Here is a 26,293-nt window from a genome sequence, read left to right as displayed (position 1 = left end):
CAAGGGTACGGCAACTAGGTGCTGTCTACTGTTTGCCTGTGCAACCTGACTAGCTATTTCCTGTCGCCAGTAGTTATTTCCACTAGGGGTTTCAACACAGATACCTCCTCCTCCTGTAGAGAAGAAAGGCTGAATCACAGATATACAGCAAGTGATGGGAGATGTAAAATAAATAAATAAATATATGGAACACAGAAATCTAAGTCTAAAGTCAAGGCTGGTGGGAGAGACCTTTAGTCCAAAATGTTTGTCAGCATTTTTCTTCTTCAAATGAAAAAACGATTAATCACACCCCTGCAAGCAAGTCAATATATTTATTACACTAGCTGCAAATCTAATCATTAATCTTTTCAAATCAGTTCTTAAAAAAGTCTAAACCCACGCAATGTAAAATAAGATGCAAAAAAAGTATTTCTTTTTACAATTACTTGCTTCTACAATTAATCTTACCTTGCAGTCCATTCTAAGAATATGTTGGGCAATAATCTTTGGATTGTTCTTGGTAAATAGCTCCTTAACCTTTTTTAACATTGATGTTTCCAATGGCTTGTTTTCTGGAGGAAGTAGTTTGGATTCAAAATCATTCGGTTTAAAACTAGACACTGTCTCAAAAACAGGTGCAAAAAATGGGCCGTCTTCTTCAGCCATCTCAGTTGAAGCTTCCAAATGATCTGCAGAGCTCATTATAGCATCATCGTCCAGGATCAAGTAGCTTGTTTCAGAGTTCCTGAATGAGTGTGTTCCCCTCTCCTTTAGTGTCAGATGTTCCACATAGCTGTTTTTCTGACATAAAGGTTGTTTTGTTACTGCAGGGCTTAGTTCCCAATAGTGTCCTTCTGAACTGTGTGAGGCTGAAGGTGACTCTGGGGGCTTCAGCAAGGGTGCTTTGCTGGGCTTAGGTGGAGGCTTTGGACAGAGCTGGCTGTCTGATCCTCTAAGAGCTTCCCCTGCATGGGATTCGGAGGTGACTTTCTGAACAACTGCGGGGCTCAGAGAAGGTTCACTACCTGTTCTAAATGCAGGAGAGCTTGGACAGGAGTTTGCATCTGCTTCAGGTAATTGAGAAGGATGTCTTGAACCTGTAGAGGAAAACAGAAAGAAAACAAAATCATTTTCACAATACGGTAATTCAGAAGGCAAAAACATACACAATTCTTGATGCCTAACTCAGGGTTCATTTTCTGAACAATATTCCCCAAGGGAAATATTATCAGATCATGTCAATTATTCACCATCAAAAATGTATTTGAAATAAGTATTTTCAGGAATGAGCTAGCCAGCAAATTCCATTCACTTACTGATCCTCCCAAAGTCCCAAATACACAGAACAGCTGCACTACAATGTTATTCTGTGGTAACACTGACAATAACTCTAGTCCCTGCTGCATACATAGTTGTAATGTCAGAGCTGGATAGTCTCCATGGCTTGCAATAGGAGGTTTCTTTGTAACCTGATCTACCCTACAAAAACAGAAACTTCCAGCTGCACCACATAAGAGATGAGTCATTTCTGAGAATGATAAGTTTGAGATGAAAGAGAAGCTTCCTAAAAGTCAAGCCTGAACACGTAGTGAGGTATGGAAAGAATGAATTTTAGGGATGCTAATCTCTTTTTGCTAAACAGCAGCTAATTCAAAGAGCCAGACAAACACATCTGCATACTTCTGTGTTAAGTATTTATGCCTCAGCCTGTACTTATTGTACATGCAAACCTATTGGCATCAAATACAGGACTGAACCGTATGTCAGACATTCCCAGATCAGAGTTCTCAGGGCGCCTGCTCGTATCTACAGCAAGGCGGCCAGTTGTGTCCCGTGGGCTTGGCTGCTTGTTTCCAGCTGGCTCTCAATTCGTGCAGCAGATCTGCAGATCACAGCCCGTCTCCAGTGATACAGCCTTATGACACCAGAACCTGTTCTGAGGACCCCATCACAAAACACACAGCAGTACTTTTCAGGTTAACTGTTACAGTAGCAAAAGAAATGCTTTTGCAGACATGGTTTTGAATAAGACAATTGATTCAATTACATATAGACAGAATTTGTTTTTATGAATGCCTCTGTCCATCCCACTGCTAAACATAGGAGAGCACCCTTTCAATCAAGATACAGCTTCATTATATAACTATCTAACATCTTTTTTTATCTCAAGAAGTCTTTCTACAATGGAGGTTATAAATTTTAGCAGCTGTAGTATCACTACAGGTTTCCTTGCAAAGTATTTTGGTACGGAAACAATGTGCCTCTGAGAAAGAAAAAGCCAAAGCCAACAGCTGAACAAGTGCTGGTACACCTTGTATCACTTGCATAAAAGGAATGACAGTGACAGCGGTGCTCTGGAAAACAACAGGAATGAGACGGTAACAAGGGTGTTGAAGGGAAAGAAGCAAGGGCAAAAACAAAAACGGGGGAAAAAAAGAGAGCAAAGGAGAAACAGAACAGAATATGAAGCCATGGCACTACTCTTCTCTTGGTGGTAACACCACAGTACCACACCTGTATACCTTACCATGAGAAAATACAGTTAGCAAGATTTCCATGAAGTTCATCTCTTCTACTTAATAGACTTTTGTTAGAATAACAGGAGTGAAACAAGTCAGTTCTTATAAGCCACAAGTGAGGAAAGGCAACACTGTCAGAAAAGATATTAATTCATGCCAATTGTGGATATCATTTCTGTGGTGTGGAAGCCTGCTGAGTTGTGTGCTAAGATCCCAAACTGGCTGCTGCACTGTAAATAAATAACCTGTTCCAATGATTACAGCTGAAGTGCAATGCTTATACTAACTCAGCTTACACTGGCTGTTGAACAGCAGCCGTATGCGCAGTACTCAGAACGCTCAACAGTCTAACTTTGGTCTGAAGCGTAACAGACAGCCCGGGCACACACAGCTTCTAAGTCTTAGGAGTTTAATTACAAAACATACCTATTGGCAGATAGCTCTCCGACTGGTGAGCCTTTAGGGGGAATCTTTTCTCCAGGACATGATTCAAACTAGCTGGCTGGCTACCACTTTTTTCTTTGTTTCTAGGGTAGACAAAAAAAAAATCACTCAAATCCAACAGCTCTTAACATACATACTTACTCACCAGAACATATCATAACCAGGGCAAAGATCATTAGCACTGCACTTTGGCAGCTCATAAGATTAAAAGCTACTTCATGCTGGTATGGCAGCAATGAAAGGGGATTTAACGTGTGTGAACCTCCAGCATTCATCAGGATGTTTCTTTGAATGATGAGACTTTTTAGTAGAACATTTGATCTGGGCATTGAAGAGAAATTAGGATCCATTATCTTTCTTAATCAAGGAGCCAGGTTTACTAGAATACCTTATTCTTTACCCAATACTTGGTGGTTTTATTGCAGAAGTGACATATGGGAAGAAAGACTTCTCAGGAGCAGCAGCAAGATTTCATTTCAATCCTTCAGTATATATTAGGATTGTAATAATTTGCTAAGCCAATGCAGAACAAAATGAAGAACAACCACAGCTGTACTTCCAGAGTCTAAAATTTGCTCTCACTCTGGATTTCAGCTGAATTATCCCTTCACTCTCCCTGGTTTCCATCAACCTGCAAATGGAGAATGAGAGCCAAAGGCAAAACCATCTTTAAGCAACTAGTCCCTATGAAACTGCATATGGGCATCTTGTTTTTCCAAAGATTTTTTCGGAATCTGATTATTTCACTCATTTACTAGACTGCTAGCATTTCATACTTTGCTAGGCTAATGGCATATCTAAATGGCATTCAGGAAGCACTATTTTGTCGCTATCGTAATGCGATAGCAGGGCTAAGCGCCTTCCTGTAAACTTGATGTTCTGGATCACATGATGAGTGAAGACTATGTGCAGCCTTGCCACTCCCATCATGGCTTCACCCATCCCATCTATTTTAACTACTGAATGTAGCTTAAATTTTCTAAAATCAAATCCAACAACCACAAAGTAGTTAGCATGTTCTCAACAACCTCAAGAAGTTTCAAAATTGGGCCCTAAGAAAATTCTTTGCTAAAAATTAGCACATCTGAAGCCTAATCCTTCCACATAAAATCAGCATGAAAACTCACATCACCTTCAACAGGAGCAGATAGGGTTACCCGATTTCCCTTTAGAAGGACAGCAAAAATAAGGTACCTCAAAAGATTTCCTCTGGGTAAGCTCTGCTCCTGGCATTGCATGCTGGATATACCAAGACTCAGCCTTTTCACAGTCTCTGTTTTTCCTTCAGGGATACTTGGTTCTTTTTGTCGGACTGGAGATACACCATACTTTTCTTCTAGACATCTGAGAGGCACAGTCCGGTTGATAGGCTGAAAAATAATTGCTCCACTCTGCTTTGATATTGGCGTGCGATTCCCAACATAGTATCTAACTAAGCCAGGGACGCTGTCGAAACTTTCAAGTTCAAACTGATACTGAACACGGCAGTAGGCTTCATTGAGTCTTAGAACTGTTCTGTTGATTTTAAAATGCTGAGAGATATTTTTCCACTGACAGGTAAGAACAAAGTTCCCAGGACTGGAGAGAGAATCCCTAATCAGAAAATCTCCATCTCTCTGAACCAGGCTTTCTGCCACCTTTGAGGGGAAAAAAAAAAAATACTTTCAGAGTCAGAAAGCAAGTAGTTCACCCCACAGCAATAAAATACTCTTAAACATAGGACTTTATTTGGCTGCTCTGGGAGCACAGGCAAAGCCAGAAAATAAAGAGTAAAGAATAGAGGTGGCAGAAGAATGATCTCTCCAGTTGTAAAACTGAGAGGTCACCCCACAGCAGAGATCTGAGGGGGTTCTTGGACAACGCCCAGCAGCCGGAAGCATGGCCCACTTTTGCGGTTACATTTCTTTTAATTCTTAACAGAAAATAAGGCATGAAGGGAAGCAACGACTCAGGGTTCTAGAGTTTAAAGCTTGTGAACATATATTTATACAAAAGTTCAGAAGCCATGGCTACAGGCAGCCAAAAATCAGCCTTTCATTATGACTTCAAGTGACGGAGGCTTTTTTTTTTTTATTCTTAGTGAATACTGCATATTACTAGGAATAGCCTGGAAACGTCTTTTTTTCTGTTTTGAGTTAGTCCTTTCCATAAGATAAACTACATATCCAACGGTAAGTGCTAACTGCAGTGCCTGTGGGTACTGGGCCGTCTCTGTGTTCACAACGGCAGCAGGCAGGGCCACAGCTACGGTGAGAGCTGGGCACAAACGTGCAGGAGCGAGGCCTGCAGGGGCAGCGCCAGATGCTTCAGCACAGAAGATTCAAAATAACGAGTTGTAAAAATATTTTTAACTATCATTGTAAGGATCAAAACAAAGTTATTACATAGGTTTTGTGGTTTTTTTCTCTCCCAAATTCAAGCTCCAGAAAATAAAGTAGCACATTTTAACTTCAGTTAAGTATACTGAATCAAATGAATGTCAGTGTTTCTGAATATATGGAGCTATTATTCTCATACGAAGTTTAAATTTCACTTGCATCTTTATTTGGTGCACAAAAATCGTTTAATATTTATATTTTCCACCAACATCTGCCCTGAATTTTTTCTCAGTCTTATTTTACACCTAGCTGTGATAAATAACAAACATGATTTTCACACTAGTGTTACGTTTCTATTAAATTAATGCAAAAATAAGAGCTCAACATGTAATATTTCAGTGCAATCCTATTCATCCATAAAAGCTCCAAACAGTGTTGGCAATGCAAAGACCAGGAAGCACGTACCTGCCGAGGAATACGTCCATGGTACCAGGCATGGCTACGCAAGTCTTCACTACTCAGCTGCAGTTCTTCTTCTAACTCCTTCTTCAGTTTTTCTGGGCTGTTGTCCATAAGTTGCCTCTCTTTAGAAAACTGCAATAAAAGATTAAAAGCTTCAACTGTGCCAAGTTTAGTGATTAACATTTTACCTGGGTTATAACTTCAATCACATGATCTGCACTAGCCACTGGAATGCAGGTGCTGCTTTTATCAGCCTGGCTTGGCCTCGATCTCTAGGCTGTATTTGCAAAATCCAACATTTAGTGAGATAAGGTGTTACTGTTACATGCTGCACAGAACACAGCAAAGTGTTATGTCTGTACATCAAGGTAATAAAGATGCACCTGCAGAATCACTTCTCTTACTCCCTTTTCCCAGTAAGAATTCTAACTGTAGCAAAAAAAGTGGAGCTGGATCCAAACACCCTGCTCCAATAGTCTTCCCACTCTTTAAATTGCCATTTTAGATTCATATTTCTTTTTTTCTTTTTGTTTTCCTTTGACCCAACCAAATAAAAACATTCAAATGCAGCAAGACAAGCCAAACTGGACATTTATACTTGTTCAGTATTTCTGTTGCACTGAAAAAAAAAAGTTTACTGAAGTAAATTTTCCCCCTTAAAGGGCTTGCTTCTAATGCACATTAAATCTGCATCTCCAACATCTTCCTATCTTAAGGGGAAAAGGGTCTTGTTGCCCCTTATTACACGAAGCATGAGATCTACTTGGAGATAACTCCATCACCACCATACATCTAATAAAAGATATTCTGCAAGATTTCCATCTTTCTCTCTTCTTGGAGAAGAGCTCCCACGCTAGAGCACTCCCATCAGGGCTCATTAGCCCTTCTTGCGCATGGGTGCAGTACCTTCTTTAGAGGGATGCCCCAGACTCGGGCACTCGGTGGAGGGAAGTTCCTTGGACTTCCTAATGTTCTCCCAAGGGCCTGGGACTCCAGCCTATATTTCATGCTATTGAAGGGCTTCAAAAGCCTAAGATACTCAGCAGAAGCAGGCTCATGTCAGGCAACATGTTTGTTGCTACACTGATCAAAAAAACAGAGTACACTCCCTCTTAAAAGGGAGGGGGAAAAAAAGAAAGAAAAACAGAGAAAGTAACACAGGTCACCAGTTGGGAAGTAGACTAAAATGCAACATTTCTCCCCATAGCATTATGTATCTTTTTCTTAGTTCTCTGGCTATGAGCCAAAGCTCCTGGGATCGCTTCACTGACACACTGATGCAAATATGCAATGCCTGCGGTATTTCAAAGAGAAGTGGGAGCGCTGCTGCCTGCCCACCAGTCCTACTCCTTCCGTGAACACTGCTCTCTAGAGTTTTCTTCTTCGTATTGAATACTCACAGCACCTAACTGCGAGGGCAGGTGGCACACGTTTAGCACTTCCTTCAACAATCCTCTCCGCAATTTTGAGTAGACCGAATTACAACAGATTACTAGGCAGCAGATTTTTGGTGGAATAACGCCAGAAGGGGCATCCTGCTGCCAAGACTACTTGCACATGCTGGGAGCCCAGACAAATTCTGAGATAAATTCTCTTCTTGTCTGCCTCTCTCAGAAAAAAATGTGGCTTCTTTTACATTATTAGGGTGGTGTTTATCCATACAAACATGGTTCAAAACAGACAATCATGTTCAACATGGAGTAAATCCTCTGTCCTCTTGTACAGTCAAAGACTTTCATCAACGCCTCTCAAACCTCTCGAGAAACATTTGTGTGGGTACAAACCATGCCACAAAAAAGACTTTCACTGCAAGTGCTCCTTTCATAATAACACGGACAACATGAAGAGATGAAGGTACTTAGTGCGGGAAGAGTCATGCAAGAGGCTGTGGTGAGGACTAAAAAGTCCAAAAGCATATCAAAGTATCAAAGCACAGTCAAGTCAAAAACCTCCCTGCACTGCAAGCCTCCGTGCCCTGTCAGGCTGGCGTAACAGACGAGCGGCACACGCCTGCCACCTTTGATTTCCCAGCTCAAATGGCTGGATATTCATTTACAGTTCACTGGCACTGACTCCAGAATAAAGTTAGCCATTTCACTGCCACACCTCACAGAATTACAACACGCGTGACAGCGGTTACGCAAGCTGAAGAGGTAAAGGCAGAGTGAAGAGCACATAAACCGAGAGCAGAATTTTCAAGAGTATCTGAGCCGCCACGTTGCCACTGAGCGACATGCAAGTGCTTAGACAACTTTTAAAGTCTCCTCTCCAATCTAAACAGCAGCACTCAGTTGTAACAGCATACAAATCTTTTGCATGCATAGCTGTGTCTTTTGACTTTCTGAAAGGAACTACTGCTTTTATGTGAACTGCACATTTACAAGAAAATTCACTGCACTATTACAAGAAAAAATTTTGAAAGACATTTTTGACTGCAATATTGAAGTACTAAAAAACTAAAACTTGTCCTGTAGTGAATTGTTACCATCACTCCAGGACCAGCTGTAGCCTAGGGGTAGGCAAAGCTATTGTATAATGGAATATCACTTGGTGAAATCTGTGGGATCAGTAAGACCAAAGCAAACAAATGCAGCGACTATGTGCTTAGGAGAACTTACATCCTCAGCCAACAGAGAAAGCTGTAGGTCTTTGCATATGAATGATTTTCATCCACTCTACTGATATAAACTATCTTAAAAACACAGGCTGGATAACATATTGGAGAGATTCTGATCAAGTTAGAGACACACAAGAAATGTCAAATACAGCAGAGAAAACTAGAATTACTTCTGGTGGTTAAACAGATTTTTCACTACTCTAGAGTGAACGTAATAAAACACACATTGCACTCAAAATACTTCTAGCAACATCACAAGGAAAACATTTAAGGAATCCAAACCAACTAAATTGTTAACATTCATGATTACTGGTTTGTTAAAAATCCATTCCACCATGGTTAACCACACTGACCAACACCCTGACTGCCAGAGGTCAGACATCTCTTGTGCCACAGCAAACACGCTGAAATAACCCTCCCGGGACTCGGAACTTAGTGGAAGAACTCCTGCAGCTGGTGCATATCCCAAAATAGGTAGGGAGGAAACTGCCTAGGTAAGTAGATGCTGCAAATCTGTCTTCCTGGACAGCTTTCTGTGGGCTGAGACTGTTTTCTTATATGTGCATTAAAGGAGAAGTGTGACCGATATACTGCTGTCCAGTACAGACCGATGTCTGTAATGATAAAGGTCCTTCTGTTCTAAACCCTGTCTCCAAGGCCTGTGATTCTTCAAGAATCTCTCCATGCACTGACCTTTACATCTTGCAAGTAAGGGCTCAAAATCAGTCCAGGCACAGATTACACAAGCATGTTAGTGTGCAAATGAGGAAGAGTGTAAGCTTAGGATGGCATAATTAGCTATGTCAATGGACTTGTGCTTTAAAAGGTGATTATTCCACTCAAGGTGATACAGATATTTCAGCCTCATTTCCCAAGAGGTTGCTGCAGCAATAAGTTAATGTACAGTAATGGAATGCTGTAAATTTGCACTGTCTAATTTCTTCGCAACAAGCCTTCATTTGGTAATATGTCTTCAGTTTATGTCCTCGTCTAAGGCACTTTGTTGGCTCTTACCAAATGATAGTAAGAAAACCAAATTTACATTTCCAGCTAGATAGTGAAATAGATAGCAAGAAGAAATTTAAGGATAACAAAAATCTAGGACAAAAAACGTATGTATATTCTGCAACAAAACATGCTAGAAGAAACTCTTAAAGATTTCCAGGTAATAACAACTCTGTTGGAGATCTCTTGAATATACAAGTAAATCAAGTCAACAGATCTCTTTTGAAACAGAGATGCTTGGACTCACTGACCTACTCAGAGCTCCCCAGATGTGCTTTCCAGAACTTTTGTTTCGCATTTTGTTCTAGCCTGGTGCTATTTTAAGATATTCCTGGTGCTATCTTAAGATATTCCTGGTATGCTGAGATTTTGTTAACAGGTCTTAAAAAAAAGTCCCCAACTATCTATCAATGCAATATGACCAGTCTCCAGCAAAAGCCCTCAGTCCTACTTAAATCCCCAATGGAAAGCCTAGAAAGCCAAGATTTTAGAGGGGAACAAATCCAGTTAGCACAATTATTTTACTGTTTTTAGTAAATGCCACACAAGTTTATATTTCACAAAACATTTCTGTTCCAGGGCCATTACATCAGTAAGCACAGCCTACTTTTAGTTTTAGCAAATTAGTCTTGATGTTACATATTATTTTATGTTTTTCAGGCAAATATTAACCAAGTGTACTGAACACTGGAAAATATTAAAGCTCAAGGAAGCCAAACGTCTAAACACATTCTTGTTTAGGGTAAATTTAAAAGAGAGCTTGGCCTACCACTACTTGCTGTACCTATGAAACTTCTGGACATATTTTAATGGAAACTTTCCACAATAATCTGTTGTTCATGCATCCAAAAGATTATTTTTATCTTCATTTGAGAGAATGTCACTCTCTAGAGGAAACTCACTATATCAAACTCTGGTGTTAACCATCATAGCTGAACTTACCATGTTAAATCAGAATAATTTTGAATTGTGTTGAGTAATCTACAGGATGAGTTTGGTGGTAAACAAAAGTCCCACAGTTATTTCTGTTGCCTACTGGCATTGGCTTCTCTCTCCATGTCTACAATAACTCCAGGGAAGTACCTGGAACTGCACCAAGGGAACATCAAAATAACTGAGGGGAGAATCACACAGGTTTCTACATGTATTCCCCCAAATTGTAGCTTATGTGTTCCAGCTTTGGTGGCTTCCCTCAATTCACTGGTAGACACAAGTACAATGTGATCAGAGGATAGCCTAGGCAGAAAAAAACTGTTTTAATTTCTCCCCGAAGAGATCAAGTATTATCTTTTTCTTAATGGTTTGAATCATGAAGGCAAGTACTTTCACTTCTTAGACATGCTTTGAAGTAGCCCAAAATCCCTTGCTTCACTTCTGGTTATCAGGGAATTCACATCATCTCTCTTTACATCCTCTTGGCAAAGTATTATTTATTTAGAGCACAGCTAAGGACTGCTACCGGTACCTGACTAATGGTGGCTTCACTTTCATCCAATCTCAATTATTTCCTGGTGCTTTGCACAGCTCTGCCAGCTGGTATTTAAATTACCCCAACAGGCAGCCTTGGAACCACCTGGTTTCTTGTTTCCTTGAAGGTTTCACACACACACACACACACACACACACACACACACACACCCCGCCCCGATAATTATTCAAAATAAGAACAGCTCTGTGAAAAGGGGACAGTGATCAATGAAATAAACCAAGCCAGCACCTTTTCCAGACTTTTAATAATCTTTATATATATATATATAAACATATACATAACACACACTATATACATACATACTATATATATATTAAAAAAACAACAAATTCATTACATCTATCTCCCAAATCCATCTTATCTCCAACACTTGGAGGCCTGCTACTTTTGCTTAAGTGCACCATGAAGTCTGAGCTACAACCTGACCTTGTAAAATCACTAGGTTTTTAAGAATCTTCAAATAAACAAGGAGAGATGGGAGATACACTGTTGTCTCTGATTCACCAAACACTTACAGTTTGTAAGATTTAAACAAAGCTTTTAGCCAAGTAGGTAATTTAAGATTTAAGACAAAGACCAACCAGCTGCACATGTGGAGGAGATACTTGGGGAAGGGTAGGAAATGCCAAGAAGGAAGAGAAAGGTGTGAAAGAAGGGAAAGGATTGAAGGGGGAAAAAAGAGAAAAAACTAAAAAACACCTGGAAAATGAATGAAATTCTTCTAGTTCCAAACCACTATAGAACAAGTCCTAATCGACTAGATCATATAGAAAGTGAACATCTTACTGTAAATATTCCAACTTGGGTTTGAGATATAATTCACTGGCTGCAGAGATCCCTTACCTCTAACCCCACAGTCTTGTTACCCTCATCAGTGTCAGAGTGCCTGTCTGGCACTGCAAGTACAAGCATTTTAAAATATACAGTTTCATACTTTTATAATATATTTTAATTTTATTTATAATGAACACAATGTATTTTATTTCATTTGTAATTCCTTGCCAACCAAGCCACGAAAGACAAGATTTGCACTAGACATTTGAAAGAATACCCATCTGGAACCAGACTCTCAGTTTTCTTTTTGAAAATATTTTTGCTGGTCCTTATTTTCGCCAGGCCAATGGTGCTACCTTTTTTGTACAAGAGCTTCCAAAATGACAAGAACACAAAAATACAGTTATTTCTCAAATTTTGTATGAGGAAGAACTAAGGTAAGAAAGGGAGCTTTCTAGATTTAGGAAACCATTTTCATACTAACTCACACATTTTGGAATACAACTGTGGCCACATTCTTCACAGGGTTAGTTTTCTCTCATCTCCCACAGCGCACAAGGTTCCTGCAGGACTAAAACGAGTGCTATGTTAAGTAATAGGAGATTTAAAATGGATTATAAAAGTGCCTTTTTATGCCTGACTTCTAGCTTTGGCAAGATTTTCTGTTTTCTAGTAGCTTAATTGGCTGTTTGAGACATGCAACAAACAACATAAAAACTTTTGCCACGCCCAGGACACATATGAGAGAAGTGTAGAACTAACCAGTGAAGTGAACTAATACAGGAGAGTGACAGTTTTGAAGCCACGAGATTTTTTCTGTGCCTGTTTAGATATCAGCTAACAATTTTTTCAGGTCACTGATGGAAGATAACAAGTCACTGCAAAAACTTCTATCATGACTATGCTGGTTCTTTAAAATCAAATAAACCCCATTGTGTGCATGTCCTCAGTCTGCCATTATGCACAATGCAGCCTGCCTGACAGTCACAGAAAAGTGGCCATATTTCATTAACTCATTAGTGAGATACTTGTTCAGGAGGGGGGAAAATAATAAAAAAAAATGTTTAGTACCAAATTCAGTCTAATGTCAACCAAAGACAATGGAGAAACTTTGATTCTAGTGGACTCTGGATCCACCTTGCACAACAACACTATAATGATAACAATTCCTTAATTTTCTAAGTGATCACATTCAGAGATAGAAAGACGCTGCCATTTCTAGTTTCTCTGATTTTAGAGTTCAGCGTTAGTCAAATTCCACTCTCCTCATTCAGTGGCACTGGCTATTTTGACTAGTAAATCTAAAGGATTTAGAATTGGTTACTTTTTTTTTTTAGCCTGAGAAACATCTAAATCTATCACCAAGAAGACAAATGCATAAATGTCTGCTGGAGAATGTTACCACGGTGTGGCAGAGGAATCCCTCATGGAGCAACAGCAGTCCCTGTGCTGCCTGACAGAGGGCATACTGCCGTCCAAATCTGATAAGCTATGTAAAGTTACCTGGGAAATGCAAAGATGATATAGCATAAGATTCACCAAAACCACAACCCAGAGGCCAGACAGCGGGGAACCAAAGCTCAGCAAGCTACGCAAAATTTCACATCATTCTCATAAGTCAGTCTTTCCCATCTGGGCCTCTCCAACAACAACAAATCTAACATCAAAAAGACAGACCCATAACACTGGCTGGTGATGACTTGTAAACTCATGTTATCAAGTCCAAGAGCCTCCACATACATGCTGAAACTGGATACATGAAGCCCAAGGATGCCAGTGAAACAGATTTAGATCATCACATCACATACTGAAGAAATATTAATTAAGATCTGCTATCTATAAAAAGCGTTTGTAACTCATCCAAGAGATGGCACTTGCAGTAAGTAGCTGCTTATAAAGCCCTCTTACCCATGTCACATTCATAACATTAGTACATTACCCAGTAATGAGCTAAGATCTACGTGCTGGAAGTTTTAAATCTTGGCAGTCCTGACAATTTGAGTGGCTTTCCCCTTTTGCACAGCTTCAGCTGAGCGTGAATCATGGCAGACAATTAAGAATGAAAATACTTAAACTTCAAGATCTTTGCATCCAGTCATGATGACCATATTAGCTAGAACAACAATCTGCCTTGCAGCTAGGGTAACTCATTCTTACAAAGAGGAGCTCCTCACCCTAAAGTGATTCTCCTTCGTTTTCCACAAATGTAGAAGCTGGCCTTCACTTTAAGCAGCTACTAAAATCAAATGGGAGTGTAATATTGATACTTCATGACTGAAGAATAATTGGATGCAAGCTCAGATCATCTGCACTGACCATTATATTTTCTATCAATGTATGGGAAAACAAACTAAACTTCTGCTGTTCAAATCCTAATTTCACATGCTAAAAGGTGGGACGTGACTGGTGGGACATAATGGGGCATCCCTGCGCTTGGTCACATATTGCTTTCTATTTAATTAGACAATGTAGTTAAAATGAATTTATCTCAGTGCAGCAAAAAATCTCAGTTTCTCACAGAGGTAGCTGCAGGTATCAATGGGCTTATTTATGGATTAATTTGTTATTTTATTACATGAGTATCCACTATTAAAACTACAAATTAATCTCATCAAATTACAGACACTGACTTTGCTTGAAGTGGTATATTTTTACAAATTAAGTAAGGGACAACTTAGGCTAAGTTGTTTTTGCTGTGATCCTAAGCACTTTGGCATTTCATGGGAAGCACATCATTTGGCACTTTGTGTGGACTTCATCCACTGGCAGATTTCACCACCAGCTGTTTCTATACCTATAGCCATTTTCTATTAAACAAATGCACCCCAGTTTTTTACCATCAGGACTTCTTAAAATAGCAGTTTGTTGAATTCAGCTAAAGCTAGATCTACACGCTGGAACGCATGTATTCAAAGCTATTTTAAAGGCTGCAAATCTCTTTAAATAGAACATTATTTTTGAAAGAGCCCAGCTGTAATTTGTTTCTACATAAAAGGTTTTATTTTTTCTCCACTCTACAGCAAACACTATTAATGTTTCATTTTCTCTAGAGACTATATGGATTAGACCAAATGGAAAATTGCCATGACAACACCACCGTTATTTTAAGTATTAGAAATTCATGCCAAGTTAAACAAAGGGCATGGTCAAGAACAGCGATTTTATAACTGTTCTGATAGCCAACAATAAAGCCCAACTTCATTTTTAAAGTTTTAGAACAACACAATTAGGCCTTATGTTAAAATCCTACTGAAAATAAAAAGTAATTATGGTAAGAGGACCGAGTCCTTTGTCCTCTATCCTGATGATAACTTCTGACATTTGCTCCAGTGAAAGAGGAGAGAGTCTGATCAGAGTCACTTTTTCAGCACACCCAAAAGTCTGAGCCCCACATCTCACTTTCAGAAACAGACAAGTCATTTCCGCAGCTAAATCATTGATTTTTTTTTTCAACTTTTAAGTGTTTCCATCAGAGCTTGAAAGCCTACAGGCCAGAAGCTATCAACCCTCACATCCTTCCTCATTGTGAGGAGCTTCACAAAAATTACACACATCAGCACAATCACTGACACAGCTGTGACTTTGTAATTCAAAGAACAGTTCAAGCATAAATGTTAAAAAAAAAGATTTAGAAGCTTAGGTGTAGCTCACAGATCCTCAGAAGCAATTAGATTCCCCATCTGATTATAATTCAGTTCCTAGGTCACTTTGACATCTCTGAAAGTATGGCTCTAAATGTTAAAAGACTACTTTTTCCCATATAGTGCTTAACATATTGTGTGTGTTTTATAATTAAAACAGCCTAAAAGTATGAAAAGAAAGCTCAAAATTGCCTGAAGTTTTGTTTTGTTTTGAACTGAGCTTCTCAGCACAATTGCCTGTTTTCAATAAGCAGGTGAAAAAGCTTCGGGAACCAAGTGATCTGATCAGTTAGATTCTGAAAGCTTGAAACCTAGCTTTGCTAAAGCACTGCTGAGCAAGTCCAATGCCAGAAGCATTTTCCACTTGGTGCCTGAACATTAAGACAGTCAGCTTCAGGCTTTGAAAACTGAAAGTTGTTTCAGCTCCTCCCTGAGACAACAGTGCATTCTGAAGATGTTCTTTAGAACAGAAATACACTATATCCAACTGTCATATAAAAACATTTCTGAATAGAAACTAATAGCACTACTGACTAGCACACTGCATATTTAGTGTTATTGAAAAAGGGCACCTACCTTGACTCTGATAATAGACTTACAATGATAAAAGCAGCAAAGAGCTGCAATCAGCATTTGAAAAACATTACAATCCTTTGGCATTTTCAGTCCTGCTGTTCGTGAGTCCTCAAGTCTGAAGACAAATGGTCAATACTAGCAGTTTTCAAAGGTTTTGCAAGCTCTTTAGTGTCCTCGCTGCCTGCCAGAGCTGCTACACTCCCGCTACTCACGGATCAGTCTGGGACCCTTTCCACAGCTGGAGCCGATACTATGAATTCAGTGGCCTCTGGCGTGCTAGCTCCCAGCCTGCCACAGAGAGCGTGCCAGAAGCCTCATGTGATCCATTCCACTCACCAGTGAAATACTAGCTCTTCTATCTTGGTACCCCTGGCTCAGAGTTGTATTTAAGCCGCAAGCTCAAGGCAAATCTTTCTTGACGAGCTACAGGACCTGACTGTCTCCCAGTGCTGATGAAGGCTTGATCAGTCACTTCAGCTCAATCGCGCAATGTCTCTATCTGCATCATCAATAACTCCGTCAAACACATCAGTGATAAAACCAAAGAGGAAGAGCAGCTGATTAGCTTTTGGTGACTGTTACACTTCATACGCAAATAAGATCTACATCCTTAGAGCTTAGGTAACCAAGGAAAAAGATAAACCTGTTTATTTTTCATTAGGAAGCTTCTGGCAATCAGTCTTTGTAAAAAAACAGCAAGAAAGCAACACTACCAGCATGGTCAATATTAGTGGTGTAACCAGTGCACCTTTACGTTTTTAAAGCCATCAGTGGGCAGCTTTAGCTTGGCGACGGTCCTGCAGGACTGTGCAAACTGCTAGAGAAGGCTTTCAGAACACCTTTGCTTTGGCAAAGGTTGTATTTATGTCTGTGATCCTATTTTCTTGGACAGCAGAGTCATGCACAGAGATCACTGGCAAGATGGTGACAATTAAGATATTATCTTTCATCTGTTTTTGTAAATCTGTTTGTGCTATGGGAAAGAGAACTAAAAACTGCTTAACAGCTTCTTCTGTATCATGCTTTTAATATTGCTGTCTTACCTACATATATGTTTCTGTTTCCTGGTCACAATCCTAATTTATGCATCACAGAAAGAAATGGTATCTTTCTCCAAGGATACAACTCTATCACAAACTGTCTACAGAATGAGACATGTACATCTCTACCATGTCTGTACATACAGCAGCACTCCTGGCATCTGCCTGTTCAACTGCCTCTCGGACGTCTTACCACTACGAGGTCACAGAGACTATCATTTAGCTCAAGTAAAATTTTGGGAGTTCTCCTTCAGCTGCATAAAGGCATTTAGTCCTTCTCTCTCCTTATAATTTAAAATATGGCCTGATAACTGAAGTCAACTGGTTTAAAATACTTTAAGTGTTCAAAAACATATGGTACATCTTTTCCAGTGCCACTCAGAGAGAACAAAAGCGGCATCTAGCATAAAAAGACTGATGCTGGTTCTGTGCTGTAAATGCTAACAGAAATGTTTTTCACTGAAGTGTATACAAAAAACTTGTGGAATTCATTGACACAGGATATTATTAGAGAAAATAGTTCAGCAAGCCAAAAACAAATCCTTTATTTGTAAGAACACCACTCTGCATTGCTTAATTTTAGTAATTTAAGTTTAGAAAGTTTTATTTCCAGTTTCAGTCAAAATTAACTAGTGATTCATTACAACTTGTCTCAGAGCTGCACAGTGCAGAGGGAGGCACCATGACCTCCATGCTGATTTTGTCAGCCAGGCTCAGTTATAAATGAAATAAGATTAAACAAAGAAAGAACCATAAGATCTAATGATTGCCCACGAACAAGAAGTCATGACCATAAAAGTTCTCTGTATAGCTTGACCACATATGCACAGGTTACTGGTCGGTACTTTCAAATTTACAAAGCAATCTTCTAAAAGGTGTGTTACCAAGATGTAGATCAAATACACTTTGAGGTTCTTAATTCTCTTTTATGAGTTAAAATTAATGAGGAAACATTTCAGTCTGTTGTCTGACAACATTTCTCTTGCAGATTCTGCTCTGAGAGTTAGTACATCAAATCTTGCACTCACCATCATTTGCTAGATTTAAAGAGCTACAACAAAACAAAGGCTGAAGTATTTGTGCACATGCAGATCAGTCACAGAAGCATTAGAGGTGATTGATCCCACACTTTTTGACAGACAACAGAAAACCCTACAAGTTGCTGAAGATGTTAACAAAGTCCTATCCTCCAGTAAGTTGCTCACCTGAGATCTCAACAAGTTGTGCTTTGCTGTGAAACATGAAAAAGTCAGGCCGCTCTTTTGTGCTTCTCAGGAGGAAGAGGAGGAGAGGAAAAATAGGCTTTGCAGCAGCAAACAGAAACTCAGAAGCTGAGAAATTCTCACTAAAGAGAATCTCCTGTTTTGGAAAAATGATGTATGATACTAGTATTTACCTTCATATGTCAGGAACAAACTCCAAGAGTCACAGGTTTGAAACACAGAGAATTACCACGTAGACCACAGTGACTTAGTCCCCACCCAGCTAGAGAGATCTCTGTTGCCCTTGACAGAGAAATGAAGTGAAATCAATGTTGCACTGATTTTCACAACTTTGCACTCATCCTCCCCCTTCTGCTTTAATAATGGCATTGAGCACGCTCACCCTGACGTGACTTCACTTGGGAAAGGGCCAAGGCTGTCTGGATATGTCTGCAGTCAGAGCAGCTTGCATTTTAATTCCAAAAGCAACTTTTGCCATGAGATGTGCAAAGTTCTCTTGATTTGGAGAGTGGCTTCTACCGGTAGCCCAGAGAAGGACAGCTACGAAAGGCTCCAAGAGCACGAACTCCCCAGGACAACGGGACAGGAAAGAGGTCATGTGGTAAGTGGAAAGCTTATTGAACAGTAAATGTGTGAACAGCAAAGTGTCTCTCCTACAGACCTCAATGCCCTCTCAGAAAAAAAGGCAAAACCACAAATAACTTGGCTAATTACAGTAAGACCGTACCTCCACAAGCAGCCTCATTAATAGACTTGGTGAAAGGAAACAAAATGCATTGGTCTGGGGAGCTCAAGAAAGGCTGTATTTTTGAAAGAAAAACTTTGAAGAGGTCAGTCATGAACATTTCAGACCTCAGATTAGGAATGAGTTAGTCCCACCGAGTGGGTGAAGGGAAGAGCTATTTGTCTCTTCCTCAGCAGAAAATGTACTCTATAATTAGCAGGCACAGGTATTAAGTGGTTATGGATGTCCTCAGATATTTCTTACAAGGCAATACTTCCCACCTAATAATAGACTACCTCCTACGCACATTGACTGAACAGTGCGAAACGTTCTCAAGACCTGCATTGAGCAACGGGACTTGGCACATAAATCAAGCAGCAGCACTGACCAAGACGACATAAAACATGTACTTCTTTCCGAGGCAAATGGGGTGAAGAGCCCATCCAAAAAAACGGAATACCAGCCCTGATAATAAGAAAAAAGAGTTGATGTCTGAAAGTTTTCTTACCTGTTTGACCACCAAAAGTTTGCAGATACCTAGCGCTGAGTTAACCAATAAAACCAGAATTGTTCATAAGGTTAGTCAGACTACCTGGATAAGTATAGGCGACGTTAACCTTTTGAGGTTAAGGTGTGAACCTTTTGAGGAAGGGCAAGCTCTGCAGAGATCAGAGTATTAAATGGACTGAAAAGTGATTACCCTGACATGTGAAAGGATGAAAGATTGGTCCAGGAAAAGAACTGGCCCAGCTGAGAATAATAACTTTGAAGAGGCAGTTTTAGTATAGCTGGGGAGAAAAAGCTCTCAAAGTAGTCTATGACAGGCTCAAACAATGAACAAGTAAATAAAATATTAAGAACGTGAAAGTGTCATCCTTTTCCCTCTACTTTACGCTGCAGCATGTTTAATTAGCTTTTAATTCTTTTCCACTTTGAGGAAATCCACAGCAGGTAGTCAGCAAAGAGAAAGTCAGAGGTACTCAGAAAACTCCAAATCCAAACACTTGAACTGTGATTTTTTTGTCTGGAGTTTTTTGGTGCTGTGGGAAAACAGTACTCTGAGAAGAATCAGAAATAAGTTCCAGAAAGCAGAGGAGCTCTTTTCTGGGGGGGTGGGGGACAGGAGTTATTATGACCTACCATTACATAAACCTACACCGGAATTTAGACAAAAGTTCTTAATCATCACAGACATAACAGAACACCCTTCCAAAGAGTTGAGGGCTGGACTGGCAGTTCTTATGGAGTCCAATATGGAGCATTTAATTAAAAAGAAAAAAAAAGGAACAAAACCCAACATCCAAACCCCCACAATCACATGATACGGTGCTCATGACAACAGAGAGGATGCAGTATCCTTTAGGTACTCGTGTGTTTCTACCTTATCAAGCTCTAGGCTGCAAACCAAACCAACTGTTATTATGGTCCATTAGCTAAAGCACACATACTTCCCCAGCCCTCAAACACTTTACATGTACATTCATGTCTTACAGAAAGACCTACGAGTTTTGCAACTTCCTGTAGGACTCATTCACCCAGGGATACTTACTGGTATAGTTCTATTGGTCTAGGTCTAATGATATAATTCCCAGTATAGTCTCTTCCCCAGAACCAACAAATAAAAACATAGAGGAAGTAAAGCATGAAGTTTCTGGCTATGAATCGTCTTCCCAAACCTTTTCAACAGCACCTAGATTCCCCCTCCAATTTTTTCCTACTGAGAGCAAAAGGATTTAATTGATATATTCATTCAACAGATTCCCTTGACCATAGGCACAATCTGTTCACTTCAATGGCAACAGCGCAGCTCAGTCTGGACGGTGAATTTGGCCTAATACCTATTCAGTGTGGCATGTATACTTTTTCTTTTGAAAGGCTTGGTATTAAGCAGCAGAGAAAAATGTTTAAGTATTTTATCCACAGCTCAAGATAAACAGCATGGCATAAATTATAAATTCTAATTGCCAGTTCATTACTTCCTGCCTGTAATAAACTAAGAAGAGAATCAAAAAAACTATGTATGGTGTAAGAATGCCAGAAATAATGAACCTTGCCCTTAAAAAGTAATACTGTACAATTTCATACAGAAGATGCTGACAGTTTTTATCAGCACTGTAACTAGCAGGAGAGAGGCTTTATTTAGATAATGAATGGAACATTCATAATTCTATTTTTTTTAACATAACTATTGGGATATTTGTATTTATTTAAAGCTTAACATAAGTTCTGAACATATAGTTCAATGAATAGATAACACTTTATTCAGAGTCAGAGTCAGAACCAGAACCTTTGGGTGGCACTGTGATACAGCAGTATGAAAGTTAAGACTACTGGAAGGAATCACAAATGGCACACCAGAGGCTCTGGGTGATAGCATGGTAGTTCCTGTTCTGCTGGATATCATGGAGCTGTTTTCAGCTAGCATGATTGAGAATAGTCTTCAGGCTGCTCCAGTTTACACTTCATACATAGCTGGTAAATATTGACTCTAATGAACAAAGGATGGTTAAGCCACATCTGCACTCTCCTGTTCTGCAACTTTTTGCTGGTTCCTTGGGTTCTTTGGCTCTGCACATGAGAAATAAAGCATATGTTTCGTGCACCTTAGAAACATCAAATGAAATCTTTCTGGCAATTCAATCTATTGATGTATTTCTAATGCTCTCCACTATTAAGAGAGCTTAATTTCTTTGTTTTCAAAGATTCTTGTCAAGAATCATAATGTATCTGATAATGCCTTCATCTGTTTCTAAGAATTGCTGTCTAGACTGCATTTGATAGCTATATTATTAAGAAACAATTTCATAATTTCACAGAATTTAAGGCCACAAGAGTTTAAGGACACTTGATCACATAAACCCACTGGATAACATTCTGCATTAAGCTTCTAATAGCCCATGAGGGAAAGCAGCTAAGGTGCTCTGCCAACCCCCACCTGTATTATTACAATGTCTCTGAAGTCATTCGAGGTGATTCATACTCCAGCCTAACTTACACTCACTCAGCACCGAGTATCAAGACTATGCTCCCGACACACCTAAACTGTCTCCAGCTCCGCTGGCAGCACAGCGCATCTGCAGGAGCCTCAGGCACTCACACCGGATAAGGAACCTGCTCCGCGGCAATCCTTTCAGGCTGCTTTATTCTTACAGGTCAAACAAAACAGAACATAGGAATAAAACCCTTTCTCCTGGGTTTTGGGGTTTCTCTTCCTTTCAGCATCCAAGGTTCTACAAAAAGAAAGATTTCCTTGACTTCAAGGTTGCAAATGGCTCAAGTAAGGCAACCAAACTCTGTAAAAATACAAACACTTGAAAACTCACAAGCAGTCTGAAGTCATCAAAATAATCTGCAAAAAGCTATTTTGAACCACATAGTGCTCTTGTTCATAGAAGTGCTTATATATTGTGCACAGAATTATGCAAGTCTGATTACATATTACAGAAGAACCATTTCAGACTAAACTAGATGAGGGAATTGGTGGCTTGCCACCTGTAGCTGGAACTACATCAGCAAACCAACTGAGCATTTAATCAGCCTAACAATACTCAGTGGAATATATGTGATATCCCTTTAGACTTCTCTCCATAAATCAAAATAGGTAATCCAAGCAAAAAGCCAAAAAAAAGAGATGGCATGGCACACCGTGCAGAGGTCAACAACCTGAATATGATTTTATATGACATGCAGCCCATGCAGAGCAGCCTGCTCACTGTCACAGGACTAATGACACCATATGGAGTACGGACACCACCTGATTATAAAGTATGTATACACAATCTAACTGTGGTTATGAGTGTCTACAGCTATAAAACGGCATCATCTGTAAGGCTGTAAGAAAATACAATGTGAATAAAATTTGAAAGAAAAAACCCAAATCAAAGCATCTAAACCTTACGATTATAACGTTCTTGATTTAATATTCTTTTCTCTGTAACTAATTATGTTTTTGTCATGTGAGAAAGTGTCAGGAAACAGGGGACATTTGATAAACAGCTGGTCTACACAAACAGCATTTCCACAAAGCCCCACTTTCTTCTGGGTCCTTAGGACTTGGCCCATCAGCTCTGACAAACTTCTGCAGGGGATGTCTCAAAATACTGGTACTGCCCAACTGTCCACAGCTGAACAGTTTTGTTGGGTTTTTTTGTTGTTTAAGTATAAAGTAGATGGAAGAAAGGGAAGGATCACAATGTAAGTAAGTAAGGGCATTCTAGAAACTGCTGCTTACTTTTATCCTTCCTTAACTCTACCACCTACAGCTGCACAATGTCCCACCACAGTGACCTGACTCTTTCTTGTTCTCCTCTCTAACCTCACTTCCTGCAGGCAGCTGTCGGTGCAGCTCCTGATCACAAGTCGATAGATGCAGTTGTGCTGGTAATTACACTTGTTTGCATTGCAGGGGTGCGGTATGGGAGAAGTCAACATAATTTCTTCCTCCTCTATCACAGTCCACAAGGCAAAGTCAGAAATATGCTACAGTTGTAGTACAGGAATAGCAAGGAAACAGAGCTTGCATCTATTTAATTTTCAATGCTGTTTGAACAAATCCCTTTGAAAATCTGACTCATCTAAAAACACAGATTGGCATCTACAAGAGCTGCTTAAAAGCTTCCCACTAGGTCCTCATTTGCACTTTAAGATATCCAAATTTGGATCCAGATTTGAAAAATCTGATCTTTTGTAACTAAAACATACCAACTTTATAGACATCATTTGAACTCTGGTTTGGTTTTCCTTCTAGCCACCTTCCTCTTAAGAAACTACCAGCATGTTTCATTGGTCCTACCAAAAACTGGTCTACATACTCTTGAGCTCCATCTACTGTCTCTGACAACCTGTGTACAAACATAAGGCAACTTTATAATGCCTCCCCCTTCTTTACTTCAATTTATTCCTTAGATTGGAGAAAAAAAAGAAAAACGTAAAAAGGCACTGATGTCCTTTTGTTCAGAATCAGCTCACGATTTCTGGCTCATATTTTCTTCTCTTTCCTCCTGACTTAGCTGTCATTAGTCTAACTCAAGCTTTCTGGACTCTGTACCAGAGTTCTCTTGTCTATAAAAAGGACCTATTAAGAAAATTGCTAACTGCAGATTCCTGTGTTTGAAAGCCTCCCCAGCCCTGCCAAAGTAAAGTGTTCTATTTGTCTGACATTACTCCAATTCCAACTGTTATTCAAGGTTGAAAAATTTTTGTTACTGCACCAGGATAAGTGGAGGCACCCCAAAATCAGCTGTTTATCAGCAACTCCTGAATACCCCCAAATACCTCCCAGTTATAGAGAGAGAGATGTTGGATGTGTAACACTTTTGAAAACAAAACCCACAAGTCATTTAGGGTCTGCAGGAGCTCAGTTTTTCAAAGTCTTTACCAGCACATATGAATTTGAAGAGGCCTGTCTCTTTTCCACCTTTTTGCACAATACACTTGATGAAACTGAACTAAAAGCAGCAAGCTTATCTCAGCTCATATACTGCTCTTTCAGTGGTTTACTACTACAAAGATTTTAGGGAAAGGAGGCAAAGGACCTCAGGGTATACTAGAGAGCCAGAATAAGAACACCCAAACATTATACTCCCTCGTTTGCTCAGGTGCCTAGTGCCTGTTAGTATCCAACATACGAAATCCTCAGACAGCAAATCCTGCTCCTTTGACAGCGTGCAGAGCAGATGGCTTCCCAACAGACCGGCATTTCTAACGGGGCTCCCTCTGCTGCCCTCTCCGTGGGCCAGCACACGTCCAAACAGCATGCCTCCCAAAACAGGCAAGATGCAGAGACACACACAGTGTGCCAGGTCTGATTCTGACTAGTAACTACAAGCACAGCCCTGGGAGATTAGGTGCTTTACCTCCATAAGCCTAGCTTAGCTACACTGTCTGAAATGCTTACTGTAATTTGCCTTCCACAAGCTATACCGTCACTCCTCCTTGTGGTTCACAATGTATTTACAGACATGACAAAATCAACTTCAGTCAGGTGTCATTATGGAGGAGTCAAGCATAAATATTTTCACGTCCTAGTCAGCTTTTGTTTTTAGTCCATCTTCCAGATTATGGAAAGGACCCAGACACATCAGCAAGTGTCACCTTAAAAGCATGACTGCTGTGGAACAAGACAGGTCTGAAAGCTTAAAATGAAAAGAAAAAAATAAGAGGTGCTCTGTACAACAGACACAGCTCAGCAACAATTAAGAAAGTATCAACACAAAACATGGTAGACTGCAGTCATGTCCCCACTCATTAATGGTTCAATCATCTCGCATGGAAAGGAATAAAATTCTGCGTGGAACTTGTATCTTTTATATACGTTCTTATATGTCTACAACAGCCTATCATAAGCTATGAAAATTCCAGGTGATGCCATCAGACGGACAGACAGAAAGATGCTTTTTTGCTCCCTGTGTCAATTGCATTAGTATTCATACAGAATTTGAAAATGTAAAGCAGGCACAGTTTTCTTTCCAAGCAGGTTATTTATTATTATTATTTTTTTTTTTGCATTGTACTGCTTATTCTCCACTCCAAAATCTTCAGTCCTTTTCATCATTCATGGTTTTGCTCTCACCAAGAAGAGATAGCATGTACACTGCAGATGAGGCGGGAGGAACTAGGCATAGCAGTATTAAAATTCAGCACTTTTTTTCTTTCCTGTCTGTACTGCTTTTGCGGGAAGTGGCATGCTCTTTTTCGGCAAGAGGTGATCCAGTACCTACTGCAATGCAGTGGATCAAGTCCAGGATCACATCTTGCTTCAATTCAATATGGGAAAGCATGTTTTGCCAGAAATGATCAGTCACTTCAACAATCACAGTATCTAACAGAAGTGTATAGTAACTATACGCAAGAAAAATGAATCATGTATCAAGGTGAACCAGACAACATCTTATAAGCAAAGTCCACACTTTCTCCCCCCTCCTTTGAAAAGTAAATACGTATCATCTACCACTGCTGCCTTCTTTCACTGACACCACCATTTTGACTTGAAGATATTACCAATAGCCACATATAACTGTCAGCATTTGAAATCCAGAGACATTCATATTTGGAGAAAAAGGTGTATCTCATTTAAATCCAAGTTTCACAAGATCTCTGGACACAAAATAAAAGTGATATTTTTAGTATGAAAACTGGACTTTTCTTTGTACCTCAAAACTTCTGGCCTGTGTTTATGATTCAGACCTTTCCAGTTTATCTGTATCTCCATCTGTGAATATGGGTTGATAATAGTTACTAATCTCACCAGGATACTGAAATTATCACCTAGGTAATTATTGGCACTAGTATTAATACTAGTACCACGGAAATTAAAGCAATGTATTTCTGTAGACAGATTTCAGCTCAAAATTCAGCCACTGCAATCTCAGTGAATGTAGCAGCTTTTGATGATTACAGATCAAACAGAATTTAAGAGTTAATGAGCAAAAATATATATGAACTAAAACACAGTCATTAACAGGGTCAAATTTATTACAA

At 39.6% G+C, this 26,293-nt stretch overlaps 1 protein-coding gene across 5 annotated transcripts in view; it reads right to left on the bottom strand.

Annotated features, from left to right (window-relative positions):
• Nucleotides 1-26,293, bottom strand: part of BCAR3 (BCAR3 adaptor protein, NSP family member) — an 81,724-nt gene that overhangs the window by 9,581 nt on the left and 45,850 nt on the right. For 4 of the 5 annotated variants that reach the window (XM_026116538.2, XM_026116541.2, XM_026116542.2 and 1 more), the window contains 4 exons: nt 5,729-5,857; nt 4,140-4,582; nt 2,928-3,028; nt 451-1,079 (listed from right to left, as the gene is read on the bottom strand). In XM_026116538.2, the coding sequence (XP_025972323.1) occupies nt 451-1,079; nt 2,928-3,028; nt 4,140-4,582; nt 5,729-5,857 (1,302 nt within the window). Of the gene's footprint in view, nt 1-450; nt 1,080-2,927; nt 3,029-4,139; nt 4,583-5,728; nt 5,858-15,827; nt 16,018-26,293 lie in introns of those variants that run through there. The other variant, XM_064515898.1, reaches the window with a different exon arrangement.

Source organism: Dromaius novaehollandiae, chromosome 8 (genome assembly GCF_036370855.1).
Source record: "Dromaius novaehollandiae isolate bDroNov1 chromosome 8, bDroNov1.hap1, whole genome shotgun sequence".
Classification (NCBI taxonomy): domain Eukaryota; kingdom Metazoa; phylum Chordata; class Aves; order Casuariiformes; family Dromaiidae; genus Dromaius; species Dromaius novaehollandiae.
The sequence above is the reverse complement of the archived record's forward strand: the minus strand, read 5'-3'. Positions and strand labels throughout refer to the sequence as shown.